This window comes from Mustela erminea, chromosome 2 (assembly GCF_009829155.1).
Source record: "Mustela erminea isolate mMusErm1 chromosome 2, mMusErm1.Pri, whole genome shotgun sequence".
NCBI classification, from domain to species: Eukaryota; Metazoa; Chordata; class Mammalia; order Carnivora; family Mustelidae; genus Mustela; species Mustela erminea.
In genome coordinates this window covers 26,550,978-26,571,329 of record NC_045615.1, presented here as the reverse complement: position 1 = coordinate 26,571,329, position 20,352 = coordinate 26,550,978, and the positions used below count along the sequence as shown (strand labels likewise).

Here is a 20,352-nt window from a genome sequence, read left to right as displayed (position 1 = left end):
TCAGAGAACGTTTGTAGATTCAGTCCTATTTTAACCTTTCCAATGCAAATCACTTGGGTCTTTCTAGGAGAAAACTGGAAAGAAATACTTAGAGGTTTAGGAAAGGCCACTACTCATGTCTCTGTAACAAAAAGCTGCTTTCACAGCACACATGAAACTTCTCATTGTGTGCTGGCTCGGGAGGGGCGTGCATTATTTAACATTACAGAGGGTTAGGACCTATGCTGCTAAAGCATGTGCCCGAAAATAATGAAAGGCACCAAAAAATAGGTTCACACTAAGCAGAACTGAATCCTAGTACTTAAGAAATCATTTTAAGAATCTGGACAAACAATGCCTCTCCTTACGTATTCTAATCTAAAAAAATAATAATAATAATCAAAACCATTAACAATTTATTCACAAGGAATAAAACCACAGTAATCCGATTGAAGCCAAAGAAACAAACTAATAATTTTTAAAATGCTTCATTCTGAATCTAGGTCTGCTCCTTAAAGCAGTGACATTGAATCTACCTTAAGACAGAAATATCATTTTACCTTTTAGTGCAGAAATCTGCTTATTAACATTCAGTATTTAGCTTAAAATAAATAACCTTTCTACTTGCTTTCCTACCCTCCCAAAATAAGGAATAATGACAGGGTGGGGCACACTGGTAGAGAAAGCTGTCAGAAAAATCATATCCAGTGTTTCAGGAAGCAAACCTACGGTTCAGACAGAGGATTTCTTTTTTTCTCCTGTGTAAAGCAACCATTGAACTCCACCCAGATTTGAGTCTACTTCAGCAGCAGGAAAAAATGTCAAAAACACACACACACACAAAACCAAAACAAAAACAAATCATCTTCTGCATATTTGCTGAACATCAATGGCATTCAGAATTCAGAGGGTCAGAGTCATGCATTATGAATGAATGGGTTTCCAATGGTAACTGGGAACCGAAGCCCTCAACCCCAGGGTTCTCCCACAGAGGACCGGGTGGGGGAAGGGTCGAATCTCACATTTTCCTCCACCCTGGAGTATGGAGGAAGGAATCCTGTAACTAAAAAATTTCATCCCCATCTTCCCACCCAACAGAGAAATGCTAGGGGTTGGGGGGGATCTTCTATTTAAAATAAGCTGAATACACATTAAAATGGAAGACAAGTAATAAAAATCTAATCAGATCACACTAGGAACTTGAGAAGAAAATCTTGCACGACTTTCTCCCTGTTCTCAATCTGGTGCCTTTGTTTAAGCAGAGTGGTCTCCCTCTGTCTGATAGTTACAGAGCATGCAGCATCGCCGAGACAGAAGGGCGGGGAAAAAAAAGAAAGAAAAAAAGAAAGAAGGGAAAGAAAGAAAAAGAAAAGGAGGGGGAGGGGGAAAAAAAAAACAGGATAGAGAGAGCAGGAGAAATCAGTTATCCACCTGGCAATATACTCAGCCATCGGAACATTTAGGACCTACCCATTTCTGCAGACAGACTAATCAACGAGGCAAAGAATTAAATCCTCCCAAAGCCTGTCGCGGCAGCTCCGTGGCCATCCACAAGAACAATGCACCTTCTGCTAACCTCCCAAGTTTGGAAGCACCATGCAAAGAGACTGGTTAAAATTCCCTACCATGCAGTGCAGCCATCATCAGAAGCCCGGCATATCTTCTGCTCTATGGAGTGATGTGCCAGCTGATGAATAGAACAGAGGAGAAGAAAAATGGAGGAAAAGAGAGAAGGCTCAGGGAAGTCGGCAGGAATGTTTCTGGGTCATTAACAAGTGGGAGACCCCTTTCGGTCTTGAAACCAATCAATCTTTCTCTTACAGGACATCTTTTTCTCACTCAGCGTCTGTTGAAAAGACTGCAGCAAACCAAGCAAGGGATTGTGGGATAGGGATGCAGCAGCGAGCTGCAGTGAGATTCGCGGGTGGCTGGCTTTCCCCTCTGAGTCAGCAGTCAGCTGTTTCCACGCTCTCGCGCTGGGCGGCCGAGGTCCATCGCCCAGCATGGGGCTGCACGACAAACCCCGGGAGAGGCACCCCCGCACGTTTGCCGGCGCCACGCAGCAAGGACAGGCACCCGAGTTGCCAAAGAGGGGGTGCCGATGAGCAAAAAGGGGGATGCAGCGAGAACGCATTCTAGAAGGAAAACCAGGTAAATGAGACCTCAGTTCCAATTTAGAGGTGTGTTTTGGGAGTGTGTGCGAACACATGCTTACTTCCCTGAGTTAGGAGAAACACATCATCTGTTTCCTCCGGCTTTAAGTAGCTTGAAACACAAATGGAAATGGATAGAAATGCAATACAGCCCCGTTCAACAAGCATCTACTATCTTTTCCCCTCTTGGTATGTACCCAGAAACGGGTCTATAAAATACAGTTCCCCCACATGGAATAATGCAAATGGCATTCTTCTGCTTTTTGTGGTTCTAATCATTTGACAAAAATCATGCGGTACATTCATTTGCTTCAGGGGGTAAACAGAACCAGTTGTTTTGCTGTTGATGGGAAGGTTTTTCAGTTAAGCGTTGAGAAACTTGACAAACCTTACATACATAAATAACTTGCTTTCCTAGCAGGTGACTGAACTTATTTTTTAGAAGGTTTTACTAAAATAAAAACGATAAAGTAGCCATATAAAAACAATTAGATCCTCATATAACAAGTAATACTTTAGAATTTAAAAAGCTTACGTATCGGAATGGAACTTAACAATAGTTCCCTTTTCTAGAGGAATGGAAGCAGGGAACCATATTGTATTCTATACGTTGCTTAGTTACTAGCTTAAAAGTGGACACTCAACATTTTATCTAATAATAAAATCACTGGGGCGCCTGGGTGGCTCAGTTTATTAAGCGTCTGCCTTTGGCTCAGGAAATAATCCCAGGGTTCTAGGATTGCGCCTGGTGTAGGCTCCCTGCTCAGCGAGAGAGTCTGCTTCTTCCTCTCCCTCTGGCCCTCCCCATTTGTGCTCTCTCTCTCAAGTAAATAAAATCTTTAAAAAAATAATAATAAAATTGTTAATTCTCATATTTGATTACATTAATATTCATCACATTCTTGCCATGTAGTCAGGCACTGCATTGAGCCCTGTGATGGGGCAGTCAGCTCTGCAGAGCAGTTACAGTTTCCCTCCGGGGAGCAGGTCATAGAGAATCCAGTGAAATCGACAGACCCAGGACATGCCAATTTTGCCATGCTATTTCAGATGGTACCCAGTTCTCAAAAGCCCGGGTTAACACCCTGTTTTAGAAGTTATGTTCTGTGGGACGCCTGGGTGGCTCAATCAGTTAAGAGTCTGACTTTTGATTTCCGCTCAGGTCATGATCTCAGGGTTGTGGGTTCGAGCCCCATGTCAGGGCTCCCTGCTGAGTGGGGAGTCTGCTTGAGATTCTTTCCCTCTGCCCTTCCCTCACTGATGTGTGAGCTCTCTCTCAAATAAATAAATCTTTAAAAAAGGAAGTTTTGTTTTGTTTTTTAATAACTTTACTGGGATATAATTCACATACATACAACTAACCATTTAAATTGTACAAGTCAATATCTTTTAGTATATTCACAGATGCAGGCAACCATCACCACAGCCAGTTTTAGAACATTTTTAACATCTCAAAGGAACTCTATGCCCTTTAGCTATCACCTCTACCTTCCCACAGCCCTACAGTCTTAAGCAACCATGAATCTTCTGTCTCTCAGTCCCCTCTATAGATTCTGGACATGAATTTGGAATCCTATAGTGGTCTTGGGTGTCTGGCCTTTTTCACTTAGCATAATGTTTTCAATGTTCATCCATATTGTACTATCAGGATTTCATTCCTTTTTATGGTTGAAAAATATTCCATTGCACGGGTTTAGCCTGTTTTGTTTATCCATCAGATGATGGTCACTTGGGTTGTTTCCGCTTTTTGGTTATTGTGCATAAAGCTGCTATAAACATTCCTGTACAGGTGTCAGGTGGACATATGTTCTGTTGTAAAAGTTTACAATTTAAGTAGCACTGACTCCTAAAACTACAAGCAGGCTACCCCTGCTCCATTTGACCATCCTTGTCTTAAGACGGTCCAGCACAAAGGAGCCTAACCTGCATGATGGGAATGTCCCTCTTCTTTCCACTTGTGCTGCTGCTGGCCCTTTCTGAAGCCAAACTCATTGAATGCTGACCTCTCCCCCAGAACATCCTCTTGGACTCTCTCCTCCTCTCTCTCCACTCAACCCAAACTCTGGGGCACACACCTGGAGAGCGTCTCTCTTCTCAGAAGATGGCAGGAAAGCAGAAGAGATCCTTGGTCTTTTGGATGGGCTTGTATTCACAAAAGGTTCACTTACTCATGTGGTCATTCATTCCAATGAATATTTATTAAATGTCCAGTGTGTGCCAGGCCCTGAGCAGGCATTGAGCATCTCAGCCCTCAAGAAGGTTGGTATCTGGTGCGGAAGGCTGATGGGCAAGCAGGCAACTGCTACACGGAGTGGTGAGCGCTTTGACAGGAAGAAGTGGAGGCTCTGGGAGCCCACAGGAGGGACACGCTGGGGCAGGGAGGTGTGGGGTACATTTCAGGCATAGAGCACAGACGGGCAAACACTTGACGGCAAGAGATAGCTTGCATGACTTGACAGCAGTAGTTCAGTGTGGCTAGAGCCTTAGTTGAAGGTAGAATAAATGGTGGTCAAATGTGTTTCTGATCTTTTACCCGGAACTGGGAATATCTCTTTCTCAGAAACAGCGTTATATAGGACAGTTGGGTTCCAAATACCTTCAGCACTATGGCTTCACTACTGTATGGGTAAATGGGTTTGGAGGGCTCAGTCTGCAACCTAACAAATACAACATTGTTTACTATAGGAAGATGCAGCCTCGTTTTTAGTGCATGTCTTGGCAAAGGACTGTAACTATTTATAAACTGGGCCTTGGGTTACCACGGGCTGTGTCAGCAGACCACAGCATCTTCTCCTTGGCACTCCCTGGCAACAGGTGGATGTTGGCGGTCGTGGCTGTTGGGATACCACGGCTCTCAGGTTCTTTCTGAGATGGAGCTTGCTTAACTGAGGCCTCACACAGCTAGACTGGAAGGCTGCAAGGGCGGAAAAGCGTCAGATACTTGGGATGGAAGCTGCCACACACCTTCCTCACTTCTTGGAGCTGTCTCGCCCTTCCCCACTGTTTCCCTCCCATTGAACAGATATTAGTGAGTTAAGTGTCATCAGCCACTTTGACCGTGATGTACACTCAGGAAGTACACAGAGAGTGAATATGAAAAGAACAGAACATGTGTCAACTAAATTGGGCTTGGCAAGATTCTGGGAGACAGAGATCCAAAATGTACTGACCATGTATTATGGGCCAGGTTCCACCCAAAGCCCTTTATATACAGCCTACCTACCCCTGATCAAGGAACTTTTTTCTAGAAAGTAAACTCCTTAGGATGGCATACAAGGTCATTTAGGATCTGGACTCTGCCCTCCCCAGTCATACTCCAGCTCCAAGACATGCATGCCACCACGCTTTCTTTAGTAGTGGCTCTCAACCAGAAAATGATACCTCCCCTTCATGAGGTGGTAGGGTACGCATTTGGAAATGTGAAGGGGCATTTTGCATTGTCATATCGATTGTGGGCTCAGGGAGTGAGCTGGTACTACCAACATTTAGTAACTGGGGCAGGGATGCCAAACATCTTCCAATACATGGAAGAGCCTCATACAAGTACATTTGTGCCCTCCAATTACCAATAGCCCCTTTAAGAAACACTAATCTCTCAGGGCGCCTAGGTGGCTCAGTCTCTCTCTGTCAAATAAATAAATAAAACCTTAAAAAAGAAACGCTAGTACTGGGAATGCACTTATCCTTTCGTGACTCCTTTCCCTGTTTAACCCCACTGAGTTCTTCAGAACTCAGCAAAGACACCATTCACTTTAAGAAAAAATTCCCTGACTCCTTCTCCAATTCCAAATCCTCCCACCCCCAGTCTAGATTGGGATGACAATGGCCAGCAATTCACAGTCTTACGTGCTCCATAGCATTCTCTGCTAAAAACTACTGATGGCTTCATATTTTACCTCTAACTCCCCAGCCCCTAGTGTAGTGCCCGTCACACAGTACGTGCCCAGTAAATAGATACAGAACGATAAAAGTCCTAGAAACAAATGAGTAACATAATATGTTACAAAGGTAAAATTCATCTCCGAATTGGAAAATAGTTGGAGCATTAGGGAGAAGCAGCTCTTCATATTTGACTGGTGGTTTATAATTTATTTTTTAAAAAAATTATTTATTTATTTTAGAGAGAGACAAAGAGTGCGAGCAGGGGAAGGGGCAGAGGGAGAGGAAGACAGAGAGAATCCCTAAGCAGATACCTGCTAGGCGTGGAGCCTGATGCAGGATCTGATCCCAGGACCAGGAGATCATGACCTGAGCTGAAATCAAAAGTCCGGTGCTCAACTGACTGAGCCACCCAGGAGTCCCTGATTGATAGTTTATAATTCAGAAATCGCCTTCATAATACCTTTTCTCTTGATCTGCAAAGCTATTCTAGAAAGAGAGGAGGCATCATCCTTATTATAGTGGAAACTGAGATTCAGAAAGCTTACATGGGACATCCGGTTGACTCCATTGGTTAAGCGACCTACTCTTGATTTTGGCTCAGGTCATGGTCTCAGGGTGGTAAGATGGGGCTCCGTGCTGGTTGTGGAGGCTGCTTAAGATTCTCTCTCTCCCTGTGCCCCTCCCAGCTGACACAGTGCTGACCCACTTTCAGAGAAAAGGAAAAAAGAAATGAAAAGAAAGAAAGGTTACATGACCAGGCATGGTGGAGTAGCAGTTGTGTGTAAATGTGAACTGGAGTTCAGCAGGGTCAAGCTCCCTCCAAAGACTTTAGCGGGGGATCCTTCCTTGTCTCTTCCAGCTTCTGGTAGTCCCAGGCACTCCTTGGCTTATAGGGGCATCACTCCAGGCTCTACCACCGTTGTTACATGTCTGCCTTCTCCATGTGTGTCTCTGTATCTTCACATGGTGCTTCCCTGCCTTCTCTCTTTTTCCTTCTTAAAGGACCCATGTCTTACGGGATTAGGACCCACTCACATGAAGTATGACCTCATCGTAACTTGGTTGCATCTGCAAAGACCTTATTTCCAAGTAAGGTCACATTTACAGGGACAGTGTTCGGGACTTCAGCCTACCTTTCTAAGGGACGTAATTCAACTCACAACACCAACCATAGTGAAAGGTTAACATGAGGCCTGGGCTGATGCAGTCCTGCCAGAAAATAATCTGGTTTTCCCACAGCAGTGTTCCTTTGAGAGCAGTAGAGTTAAGATAAATGAGGAAAGTTATGTGTGCTTCCTTTGTGGCGTGTGCCAGTAAGACTGTGAAGTGGCTACATAACTCGAATGATATAAAAGACTGGTGGGAAAAGGGGTATGACCCCCATATACCTTGACTCTCATCCCTGGTACGTACCCTAAGTGGGTAAGGGAGCAAAGGAAGCTGCTTTGTCTCCAGTGGGTTAAAGGTGCCATGTGTCCTGGTCTGTATTTTATGCCAATGTTTCCTAACCATAAAATTATGTTAAAACTGTGCCTTGTGAGTCTGATTGGCAGCTGGAACCCACAACCACAGCTGCCTGCTGGTCAACCCAGTCTGAGTTCCTTCCCATTGATCTTCCCAAGCCCCTTCTCAGCCTGAAGATGTCCCTTACAGAGAAGCCTGACAAAAAACGCAAGGCTCTGCCATCCATGGATATATCAGACTACCCAGCGCCACACTCCCCCTTCTTATTCTTTGTCTTGCTCTGACAATCGCAAAAATAAAAAGCAAAAGCAAGCAAAGCACTCTTTTTCCGCCATTGTCTGGCCTGGATAATTCAAAGTTGACTCTATCTGTCCTGAGTTCGTCCGGAAGATAACCTCCCAGTCTCCACTAGACATTACATTAATGTCCACACTGATGGGCATTATCAGTACCAAGTGCTGTTTTTCCCTTCAGCGGACTTTCATGATCACACTTTTCATTCTGACAATTAAATTCAAGGCGGTGACAAGTTCCTGCGTGCTTGGGTGGTTTACCATGTTTAATTAATCAGTGCAGGGGCTCAGACTAGCAGGTGGGGATTGAGCTAAAGTCGGGGATTCTAGACCGCAGACGTCCCTCGCTGGCTGAGGCCAGGCCCAGACCTGAGCAGGACCGCGCGCAGGAAGCCCGCTGGTGGACGTGGGCGCGCCGCTACGCATGCCTCGCTAGGCACTGCCTCCCCTTTCCCCACATTGTTTCTTCTCTACCCCCATAGAACGGACTATATGCAAACCCCCAGGTAGTGCAGAGGGAATCTGGGAAAGGTTCATATCTGTCGATTGGATGGTGCCATGGGTAGTACCCTATTCCAAGGTAATAGTCACAGGCACCGGACAGTCTCACCCCGCCAGCTGGGCTTCCCAGGCTCCGCAGAGCCGCGAGAGCATTCAACGCAGGGCGGGGCGCCGCCTGCGGTGGTTTCCAGGGTAACAGGCTCCTCCCCCAGGGCGCCGAACCCCGCCCCCGCCGAAGAACAGCGTCTGGCCTTCCCCACTCTGGCGTCCAAAGCTGTGCTTGCATTATGAATCTCTCTTTTCCCCCTTTCTCTGTAGGTTTCCTTTCCCTTTTTTTTTTTAATTAAAGATTTTATTTATTTATTTATTTATTTATTTATTTATTTATTTATTTGACACAGAGAGGGATAGCGAGAGAGGGAACACAAGCCCGGGAAGCGGGAGAGGGAGAGGCAGGCTTCCTGTCCAGCGGGGAGCCCGATAAGGGCTCCATCCCCAGGACCCTGGGATCATGATCTGAGCCAAAGGCAGACACCCAAGGACTGAGCCACACAGGCGCCCTGCAGGTTTTCTTTTGTAACCTTATTTCTCACCGGGGAAGAGGACCACTCTGTAACTGGTTCAAGTGCTGGCAATAGGAAACCCCTGGGAGAGAAGGGAGTCAACCCCGGGGGGGTGACTAAATAAAAGCTGTGAGCTGGGGGATCGCCCTGGCCTGGCCACCCCCTGCATGTGGGTGTCCCAACTGTGGCCCTTTCCCATTTCCTGGGACGGCGGCTCTCCTGCCTCCAGCCCTCCTGCGCTAACATGACCTTGGTGGACAGAGTTCACATGGGACTTTCTCCCGTCAACACGCCTGCATGCCAGCATTTAAGAGGACTTCTAGAGCTCAGTGCTTTAACCCGGATACTAAAGTAGGAGTCTGGGCACCTCAGCGAAGAAAGGTAATATGACGATATAGGAACTTGACATCACCGGTCAAAGGCTGCCTTCCCCATACATGGTGGAATCAGGCGAGAGTAGGATTAGAATCAAACTACCGTCATACCGTAATTCAGGCACAGACTCTGGAGACACATCTGTATCTGCTCTATCTGTAGGTTGCTCATTGCCTCTGTAAGCTCCTTTTTAAAATATTATCTCAGGAGGTTGTCCTGATGGTTAAATAGTATAGCATCCAAGGGTCTTAGCACTGTGCTTAACACACAGCAGTCTCAGGTGCTGTAATCTGAAGCTGTGTGGTGTGGTGTTGACTATGGGCCCCAGTGGCCAGCTGGGTTTGAATCCTGGCTCTGCCACTTATGACTTTGAATAAGTAAATTAACCTCACTGGGCCTCAATTTCCTCATCCATATAGTGGGAACAATAACCTACTTCGCAGTGTCATTGTAAGAAATAAACGGTTTCATCTATGGAGAGGACCTACCATAGTGCCTGATAAATAGTAAGCAGTCAATACACATCTTACTATAGTAGCAGTCCTAGGAGTATTGCCACTAGGAGATTTCTGAGTTCTTTTAGAAATGCCTAATGATTTACTTTTGTATTTCTAGAACCTGGCTCATGTAGGGGTTCAATGAGCATTAATTAATTAATTAATTTTTAGATGAATGAATAGGCTAGTTAATACACTACTCTCCATTAATTCTTTTCTTCTGCCCAATAAAATAAATCAATCAATGAGAGTGGGCAGAGTCATGCAAAACCAGAAAAAATATATCTATACACTATGTTATCACCCTCGACTGGACACAGCCTCCCTTGGCCTTCTTACCCACTTCGTGCTGGCTTGACACAGTTGAGTGAGAGGCTGGAGCGCTACTTTGTTGCTCTTGGTGAGTCCTTACCCTAACTCCGAATCCCAGGCCAGCCCCAGGACCTGCCTCTTGTTCTTTTTTTTTTTCCCCAAAGATTTCATTTATTTATTTGACAGAGAGATAGAAAGAGAGCACAAGTAAGCAGAGTGGCAGGCAGAGTAGAGAAAGAAGCAGGCTCTCTGCTGAGCAGAGAGCCCGAGGCAGGGCTCGATCCCAAGACCCCAGAATTGTGACCTGAGTCAAAGGCAACTACCCAACCAACTGAGCCACCCAGGCGCCTCTGCCGCTTGTTCTTATGAGAAACAAGCTCTGTTACTTTGTGCTATTCATGGGCCCTTGGAAGTGAGTCCTCCCTCACCAGCCAGCTTCTTGCCTGTACAGTGGGCAGCCTCCTTGGAAATATATGACAAGAATCGATTCCTTATGGTACCTTTCCGGAGTCCAAGTTTTCCCCTCTGATGACAGTCATCATCTCTGGACATGAGAATGGGAGGCCTTGCTTTCTTGTCCTCCTCTGAATGGACATGTTCTAATACAAATACTAACTTGCCTAGCTCTGTATCCGGAGGCTTGGCAGTGTGTCTAGGCCAGATGCCAGGAAGCTATGGGACCGCTGGAGGCAAGGGGAGCAGGAGCAGAATAGTAGAGGTAGGCCAGGGCAGAGGGCAGGGGAGGTATGCACATGGGTCAAGTTGGGCCTACCAGGCCCAGGGTATTCTACTGACACCTGTGGGCCCTGGTATGTGGTGAGCCAAGTGTAGCCATCCATGGACAAGGGTCCAATGATGGAGGCACCCCAACTCTTCCTTGATAATATTTTCCCCCTTTCTCTCTCTTCTTCTCCATTTCTCCTGCCCTCTCTCTACTCCCTGCCCACTTACTCTGCTCTGCAAGCTTTTAATTTAGCGTCTACTATGAGCTGGGCACTGCACTGGCATTAGGTCACTATCATTAATGAACGTATGCACACTCGTGAGAGAGACATAAACATAAATCTCAAATAATAAATTGACCAAAAAAAAGTTTGATCTCAAATAAACAATTTTCATCTGCGGCCACCACCTCAGACCTGCCTCATGGGTGTTGCTCCCCAGTGGGATGGTTTTCTGTGGTGGAAGTATCTGGACTCTGGAATCAGACAAATTTGGGTTAAAAAAAAAAAATCCCAGCTCTGACACTGACCAGCAGTGTGATTTGGGGAAAACGACACAACCTCTTGACTCTGCTTGTCCTCATCTGTAAAATGACAGTGAGAGTACACATCCTAAGGTCACTCTGAGGATTACATAGGACAATGCCTGGAAGCTTCTTAGCACAGTGCCTTGCTCGAAAGAGTCAACTACTGTTGTTCTAATTACTCAAACCCAGTGGCCAGGAAACTTTCTCTGTATATGGCCCCCATTTCCGTTTCAGGTTTTGTGGGCCAAACAGCCGTTTGTGAAGGCTGTTCAACAATGCCGTTGTGTGAAGGCAGCCGTAAACAGTATAGAAAGGAATGTAGCTGTTATTCCAATAAAACTGCGTTCACAGAAACATATAATTTTTTTATAAATTTCACATGTAATAGAATATCATTTCCCTTTCAGTTTTTCACCAAACATTTAAAAATGTAGAAACTGGGGCACCTGGGTGGCTCAATCGGTTAAGCATCTGACTCCTGATTTCAGCTCAGGTCTTGATCTCAGGTTCATGTGTTCTAGCCCCGTATTGGGCTCCACCCATGCTGGACCTGCAGCCTACTTAAAAATAGATAGATGATTGATAGATAGATAGATAGATAGATAGATAGATAGGTAAGTAAATAAAATTCAGACGTAGAAAGTGTTCTTAACTAACAGGCTATAGAAAAAAAAGACAGGGGGCGCCTGGGTGGCTCAGTGGGTTAAAGCCTCTAACTTTGACACAGGTCATGATCCCAGGGTCCTGGGATGGAGGCCTGCATCAGGCTCTCTGCTCGGCAGGGAGCCTGCTTCCCTTCCTCTCTCTCTGCCTGCCTCTCTGCCTACTTGTGACCTCTGTCAAATAAAACAAAACAAAACAAAACAAAACAAAAACTTTAAAAAATTTTTTTTTAAATTTTTTTTAAAAAAGAAAAAAAAGCAGTCAGTGGGGCATATTTGAGACACAAGTCATAGTCTGACCACCCTGATCAAACCTAATGAAGTGGCTGGCACTGCCTTTTATGATTTTGCTTCAAGGGACTGGGTCCATAATACCCTAATCCAGAGTCTGAATATTAAGACACAGCCTGACAAACTTCGACAAGCTTACAAACTAACCCAAGGACAGCAAAAATCTCATAAAAGAAAAATAATAACTGTAATTTATTTGTGCATAAACAAAGACAATTAGGTAATCAATACCAAAATATCTGATTTATTTGTGCACAGGAAATGGAAAAGATGATCATTTCCTCAGATGCCCCACCCCCTTATGTTCCGTGGATAGAGGCGAGCTCTTCCCCACAGGTGTAAGGACTGTCTACCTCACTTCTCAGTGCTGTGCACCGAGAAATTCAGGTGTAAAGAACATCACGGAAGATCCCCTAAGTTTTATACTTGGAGGATCAGAGAAGACACCGGTATAGTGGGCAAAGACTGGCAGAAAGAAACTACCAGAAAAGAGGCCAAGTCCCACTGCTGTGGAAATCAGAAATCAAGTGACTGGGTTGGAAGACAGTCACTTCCATGGCAAATAAAGCCATATAATTCCTAATTCCTTCTCTCCTCGTCTCTACTCCTACATTCTAACTATCTATGAACGGAAATAGGGACATTTTGCTTTACTTCCCATGGCAAATCAGGAAGATTTTTACTCTCTAGTTCATATCAAATTCCTCACAGGCTAGGAATCCTTTCTCTAATGCTATAAAAAGACCATATTCCAGACACATTGCAATTAATAATTAAACTTACTTCCCTTGACTTAAAGGAAGTGCAACGGCTATCTTATAAAACTACTCCAAGAATCAATTCTACTCTTGTACATCTTTAAAAAAAACTATCCATGTCTTGCTTTCATTGCCAGATAACAAACCTGCTAATCCAACCTCACTGGAATGTTGAGCAGTCCACAAAATCAGATGTCCTTATAATGCCCTCTAACTTGGTGGGAATTCTCCTTCTGGAAGGAACACAGCCCAGGCACAGGTGTATATACAGCTCGAGTCATAGAGATCATCTGCTGGCTCCCTACAGAATCGCCTCTTTGTTTTAAGTGCTATCTGATGTGGAAAGAAAGCAGGACTTTTTGAGAAAGGAAAAAGTGAGGAGCTGTGATCTGTCAAAGGACCTTGGCCAGGATATACGCAACAGCACCCAATGTTCCTTCCCTACCCATCAAAAAACACAAGCCTAAATTCGAAGTACCTGGTACTGTCTTTCATCTTGACCCAACCACGTGGCATGACATTTGTACTCTCCGAAGGAATATGAGCCACCAGCTGTCATATTGGCTCTTTAGTCTCAGACCAACAACCGGATTCAAGAGCACAAACTCCATCATTTTCTAATCCCATGGGAGACTCAGTTCACTACCCCAGCTTCCCTGACTGGCTCCCAAGTCACCTCCCTTCTTGCTCAGGCAGAGCCTCTCGAGCAGCAACTGGAAGCAGCAAGGCACAGGACTGTCATCCTTTCATACAACCTGAGGTATTTAAAGTTGCAAAGAACAAAAGAGATGATACAGTCTCATTCCAAGAATTCCAAAGAATTGGGCCTGGGCCCGGGGGCCCTACCAACACGCTCACCTCTCACTTTGCCGTCTTCCCCACCTCCACCCCGCACCGTGCATCTCTTCAGAAGACCTGGACCTCTGTGGTCCTATCCTGTCTGATCACCATCTTGGAGACAAAGAAACAAGTCTGGGGAGGTGACGTGACTCCCCCCAGCACCATAAAACTAGCAGGTGGCAAAGGCTGACACAGACTCGGGCCTGACTCTGAGCGCGTGTCTCTCCTCACAGGCAGGCCTGGGGACCTGGTGATCTTTGCAGGCTGTGTGAGGTTCACCATGACTACATTAGTTCTTTTTCTTTTCTTTTTTTTTTTTTTTAAGATTTTATTTATTTATTTGATAGACAGAGATCACAAGTAGGCAGAGAGGCAGGCAGAGAGACAGGAAGGGAAGGAGGCTCCCTACTGAGCAGAGAACTCGATGCGGGGCTCAATCCCAGGACCCTGGGATCATGGCCTAAGCTGGAGGCAGAGGCTTTAACCCACTGAGCCAACCAGGCACCCCCACTACATTAGTTTGTAGGATGGTTCAACAGAAACAATTAGAAACACAAGCACAGGTCTCACTAGATGAAAATAGAAAACTGAATTGAATAACAAAGAGCCCTCACAGCCCAGCTGGTCTGCTTTAAGAGTTAATGGTTTCAAGGGGATGGACACGCAAGCGTCACAGTCAAATGGCAGGAGTTCCCAAGATAGCAGAGAAACAGGAACCCATCACAAAGCCTGAGAGGACTCAAAGGTTAAGACTCTGGCCGTCCACGTGGCAAAGGGCAGGGAAAAAATAAACCACTACATCCTGTTAGAGGGGGGAGTCACAGAGAAGGCAGACTCCAGGGAATAAAAAGAAAAGGGAAAAAAAAAGGTATAAGACATAATAGACCAAGACTATTTACCAACTTTGCCTAGTTGAGAAACTGCAGATCTTCAGAATGACCTTGACAATACAAATCCAACCCCAAAATAGACACAGAGGACCAGAAGTCATTAACCAGTTGTACAGACTGTGTGTGAAACCCCTCAGTCTAGTCCAGTTTGAGAGTCGGGTACAGTAAGGAAAGCACAAGGAGTTACTCAAAGACCCGCCTTGTTGGCATCAGATGGCCAGTGCCTTTGGGCCTTTCTCTTTCCTGTTCCCTGCTGGGCCTCGGAAGAATTTCCATTCTATTTTTAAAAAGATATTAACACATGTTTGTTTGTCCCCAGAAATGGAAGTGGAAGAACCCAGCCTTAATTTAGACTTGCCCAGAAACTTATTTGTGATAAAAACAAGGTTTTATTTCTGGTCTTCTATTTGTTCTGATGGGCTTTCCTAACAGCATTCTGGGACCTTTATCCAGACTTCCTGTGGCCTCTGGATCCTGCTCTTCCCCCCAGCATTCTCTCTCCACTATTTCTGGCTTTTCAAGAATCGGTAGACCCATTACCTTAAGTGCAAAATCCTGAGATCTTACACCCAGAAAGGGAGGCTGCCTCCTGTTGGTAAACGGCAAAATCGCTGAGTCTTCATGAGAAAGGGCACCAGCTTTCAGGGGTGCCTTGTGCTGCACCCCACCTCCTCCCCCAACCCCAGCCTGGAGGTCCTGCTGCGAGGCTGCCCCTGTGCCCTCAGCTCGCTGCCCAAAGGCTGCCTCCTCTCTGAGGCCTTCCCTGCCCTTCCCATCCTAAGTGCCCCCCTTTATTACTTAGCACTCCACCGTATTTGAATACTTCATGACAATTGTACAGCTTGTAATGACGGATCTATTGGCTTGCTCGATTAGAGCTGCTTCCCACCAACCTGCAAACTCCACGGAACAGGGTCACAGCCCAGGGCTGGTGCAGTTCCTGTGCATGTGCCTTCCGAGAATGCATGCTGAAGAATGACTGAGTGTCAAACCTGCCCGGACACGACCCCGGGCGTTGCGATCAATGCTCCTCTGGAGAACACACTCTCGCTGGCCAGGTCCTTGGGCGACACACCTTCCACACTAGTTGTTATGACTGAACCTCAGTGAAAGGTTACCTGTGAGTTATACGTGTAGAGGGACTCTACTAGGAAAATGGTGTTAGAGAAGATTTCAACCTAAAATGGAACCAGAGGGGGCACCTGGGTGGCTCAGTGGATTAAAGCCTCTGCCTTCGGCTCAGGTCATGATCTCGGGGCCCTGGGATCGAGCCCTTCATTGGGCTCTCTGCTCAACAGGGAGTCTGTTTCCCCCTCTCTCTCTGCCTACCTCTCTGACTGCTTGTGCTCTCTCTCTGTCAAATAAATACATAAAATCTTTAAAAATTAAAATAAAATGGAACTGGAGCGTATGAGATGGAGAATCTCACCCACATGCCCTCAGAAGAACAAAACTGAAGAACTGAGGAACTGATTTCTGGTTAAGGCCTGCCTTGCTGAGGACCAAGTCTCATCTCCTGACCAACACGCATCCGCTAAGAGTCTCTCCCCATCCTCATGCCAATGAACCTACTGCTTGGGCTCTGGCTGGACTTCCCCGCCTTTGGTGCCTTGCCCAGAAACACAGCCCACCCCAGACCCTCAACAGATGGCCTGTAGCTCGCTATAGCCTGTGTTTCCCGAATTGCAATTCTTTGGCTATTCCCAAATTAACTCAATTTCTGGCCGTTTGAGCTTGCCTTGGTTTACCTCTTTATCTAGGCCGCCAGGTAAGCAAGATTATCGGGATCACATACCCTGCCTGAGAGTTTGATATTCTACAGTGAAAGATTTTCAACATTTGATATATATATATATTTTTTTTTTTTAACGTAAAAGAAACAGACTTACTGCTTATACAAATGTACAGTTTTGAAGGAGTAGTTCAAACTACAATGTAAAACCTCTTCCTTCAAATGGGGAGTCTAAAAACATACTGGAAAGAAAACACTATCAAGTAAGATGTGGGATCCCGCTGTTTTTATTGTTTGGCCTGAAGTATTTGCAGCAGGATTAAAGGAAAACATTTTCCAAAGTAGTCTAGCAATCCTAATGTGCAGTTGGGCGGTAATAATCTTTTGCACAGAAGCCAAATAAGGAATTAGGGCCATGATATTCAGCTTTTAGTGATTCTCCCTACCACTGTGGGAAGTTCAGATGCTGCTGTGCAGAGACATTTTATGTTGCTCTAAAATTTTGCTTCCTGTTAAGCCCAAGATGGACAAGGGAGATATTCCCTGATAAGAGGCATGTTTTTTGAAGAGAAGAGAGGAAGGTAAAGAGAAAAGATGGGGTGCAGGCCACTTTTTTATGACATCCCTTCCTTCCACTTTCATGTAACAATAATGGGAATGCGCAGTTGGCCCAAAGTGGTTTTGCACTCAAGGGAATTCAAAGAGGTTTTACAGCAATTGCATTCTTTGATAATTATAAATAAGCAGATAACTTTTCCCTTCATCAGAAAGGAACAGAAAGAGAATGACAGAAAAGCAAAAAGAAAAAGAGAGCTATCTTTATGATAAAATCTCCAAAACCATTCTATCAAAGCCAAAGTTATTGTCTAACTAGAGCCTGAGCACTACCCATCAGAAGACCCCACCCTTCATGGCTTCATCAAACCCTAATTTTCTCCCCCAAAGCCTCATCCCTGAATATCATCACACTGGGCTTAGGGTTTCAACATAGGAATTCGGGAGGGGAATCAAACATTCAGTCCGCTACAAGGAGCCTTTAAGGTTTTGTGCAAGAGGGTCTGGCCCTTTTCTGCCTCTGTGAGCCCATCTTCTAGGCCTCATGCTAAGACGAGAGCATCCAAACCACTTTTGGTCCCTGGATACACTGAGACTCCACGACCAAACCATGGGACATGGGATGTCCCATGGGACACGGGACACTTAAGCCCAGCAGCTCCAGCATATGCAGATGCAGCTGGAACTGCTACACTTGCTGGACCCAGGCTTGTCCCCAACAAGTCTTCCTTAAAGAACTTGAAATGCACTCATTCTAGGCCTCCAGAGAGTCCTCAGTTACTCTCCTTCCCCTTGTGCCTTTATGCATGTTATCCCTCTGCCTGGAAGCCAAACCTTTCTCCTCTTGCTAGAGATTCAACTGATACCTCACCACTATTTTGAAAACTCTCCTGATAATCCTTTAACTTGGGCAAGGTATTCACCCCTCCTTTGAGTTCTCGTCAAAGGAGACTTTGACGACTTCTATTGTACTTACCACTCTCCACAGTAATTACTAGTTTAAATGTCTGCCTCTCCTATGAGAGAATGAGCTCTTGGCCTATACCTTGCCTGACTTTTTATCTCTGGAAATAGCGGGGCCTACATACAAGTAAGTGCTCAGTAAATATCACCCATTTAGTCTATGAATATTACTTTTTCCCTATACACATTCTGGTTCAAGGTATATGAAGAGGAAAGGAACTCACACTTATTCAGTACCTACTATAAAGCAGGTTCTACGTTCAATAGCCCATTTTGTTTTCAAGACAATTTTGCAAGATAGGAGATACTGGTTTGAATAAAACAGAGATTGAAGAACAGCCTTATTAGAAACAAGAGAAGAGTATTTATTCAAAAATCTATTTTGGGTTGATAACCGTTTCTGGAGCTTAGTTGCCTTTTATTTATTTATTTATTTTAAATATTTTGTTTATTTATTTGACAGAGAGAGACAGCGGGAGAGGGAACACAAGCAGGGGGAGTGGGAGAGGGAGAAGCAGGTTTCCCGCTGAGCAGGGAGCTCAATGCAGGGCTCAATCCCAGGGCCCTGGAACCATGACCTGAGCTGAAGGCAGATGCTTAACAACTGAACCACCCCGGTGTCCTGGAGCTTAGTTGTCTTAACTCTAAAACAGGCACAGCTGGGGGTGCCTGGGTAGCTTAGTCAGTTAGGCGTTTGCCTTCAGCTCAGGTCACGATCTCAGAGTCCTGGGATCCTGCTCAGCTGGGAGCCTGCTTCTCCCTTTCCTCCCTGCTTGTGCTCTCTCTTACTATCTCTCTCTCTCTCTCTCAAATAAATAAATAAAATCTTTTTAAAAAGACAAACAAACCAGTACAGTGATTGAAAATTGTGCTTTAGCAAGTGACATGTTCTATGTGTAATAGAAACTCAATGTCTTAGCATAGCTTAGACCTACCAAAATGTGTAAGTGACCAAGAACAACCCAACTCAGCATTAACAGTGAGCCTCCCATGACGTTGGTGGTGCAGTTGTCTGAGATCCGGTTTACCGTATTATCCAATGGATCCTGCCGTTGCTTTCAGTCACTTGCAGCTGTAGACTGCAGCGTTACCACTCATACTGTTTCTTAGAGTAAATGCTCTGCCATTATTACCCTTGCATGATTTTTAAAATTTGGATGAAAAATCCTTCAAAAACAATTCCACTATTTGGATGCTTCTGGTGTGTGTATATATATATATATATATATATATATATATATATATACATTTTTTTTTTTTTTTTAAAGATTTATTTATTTGAGGGGAGAGGGGCAGAGAGAGGAGACGCCATGTCAGGCTCCCTGCTCGGTGGGGAGTCTGCTTCTCCCTCTCCCCCTTCCCTTCCTGTGTCTCTCTCTGTCAAATAAATTAATAAAATCTTTTTTTTTTTTTAAGTCAAAAAGCAAGAGTTAAACCCAAATTCCTCCTACCTTAGTCCCTGAAAGTTAAATCGGCGAGCAAAAAGGAGAACCAAATTTAACTGATTTCCAGGTCTGCTCATTTCCTCACTTATGAAAAGCAGTAAGTAACGTAGTATTTTAGAGGTCTTTAGGCTTACAAAGATACTTAAGACACAATCCTCAGAGTCAAAGAACTTGCCGTCAAAAACAAGTATGTAAATAAGTTGGTAGATAAAGGGCGATCTTTCTTTAGGATAGAATTCCATGGCAGATTGTATAGGGTGCAAAGGAGGATTGAGGAAACGTACTTTTGTTTCAAAAATGGATCAAGGGCTGACTGGCTCGGTTGGTGGAACACGCGACTCTCGATCTTGGGGCTATAAATTTGAGCCCCATGTTGGGTGTGGAGATTACTTAAAAATTAAATCTTTCAAAAAGAGAGAAAAAGGATCAAAAAAGGTTCTGGAATTGTTGTATGGTAGCATTTGAGGGGGCTTCCAAGGTTGTGGGACTGTGACAGGTGAAGATGAGCAGGTGAACAGTAGGCCATTAAGACATCAGTGTTTCCACAAAGAACGAGCCAACACGGATAGGCACAAAGGGAGTGAAAACCACCGAGTTTTGTATAAGATACAAGATATGAGGAAAATAAAAGAAAAGGCTGGAACACTAGATAGAAGCCATCTTGTAGAGGGCCCTAACTGCCAATGTTGGTAGAGTTCACTGACAGAGCAAAATTTGAGAAGTACAGGTGAGTGACAGAACTCTAACTTAAGAGAACAAATTTGGTCACAAGGAACAGGATGAGTTTCTTCAAAGAGAGAAAGCAGGGGCACCAGTAAGGAAGTAATACAAGAGTTTGCTCATTCATTCATCAAAGAAAAATTTACTTATCAAGTACTATAGGGCAGGCACATGTGTGCACTGGGGAAGCGGGGAACCAGGCATGGAGCCCTCAGGAGGCTTGGAATC

At 44.9% G+C, this 20,352-nt stretch overlaps 1 protein-coding gene across 6 annotated transcripts in view; it reads right to left on the bottom strand.

Moving 5' to 3' along the window:
- TRIM2 (tripartite motif containing 2) overlaps positions 1–20,352 on the bottom strand; it is a 119,687-nt gene that overhangs the window by 65,736 nt on the left and 33,599 nt on the right. For 2 of the 6 annotated variants that reach the window (XM_032332545.1, XM_032332546.1), the window contains exon 1: positions 1,605–2,380. The exons of the other annotated variants lie outside the window; for them this stretch is intronic. In XM_032332545.1, coding sequence (XP_032188436.1) covers positions 1,605–1,607 — 3 coding nt within the window. In that variant the 5' untranslated portion in view covers positions 1,608–2,380. Of the gene's footprint in view, positions 1–1,604; positions 2,381–20,352 lie in introns of those variants that run through there. 6 annotated transcript variants of the gene reach the window in all.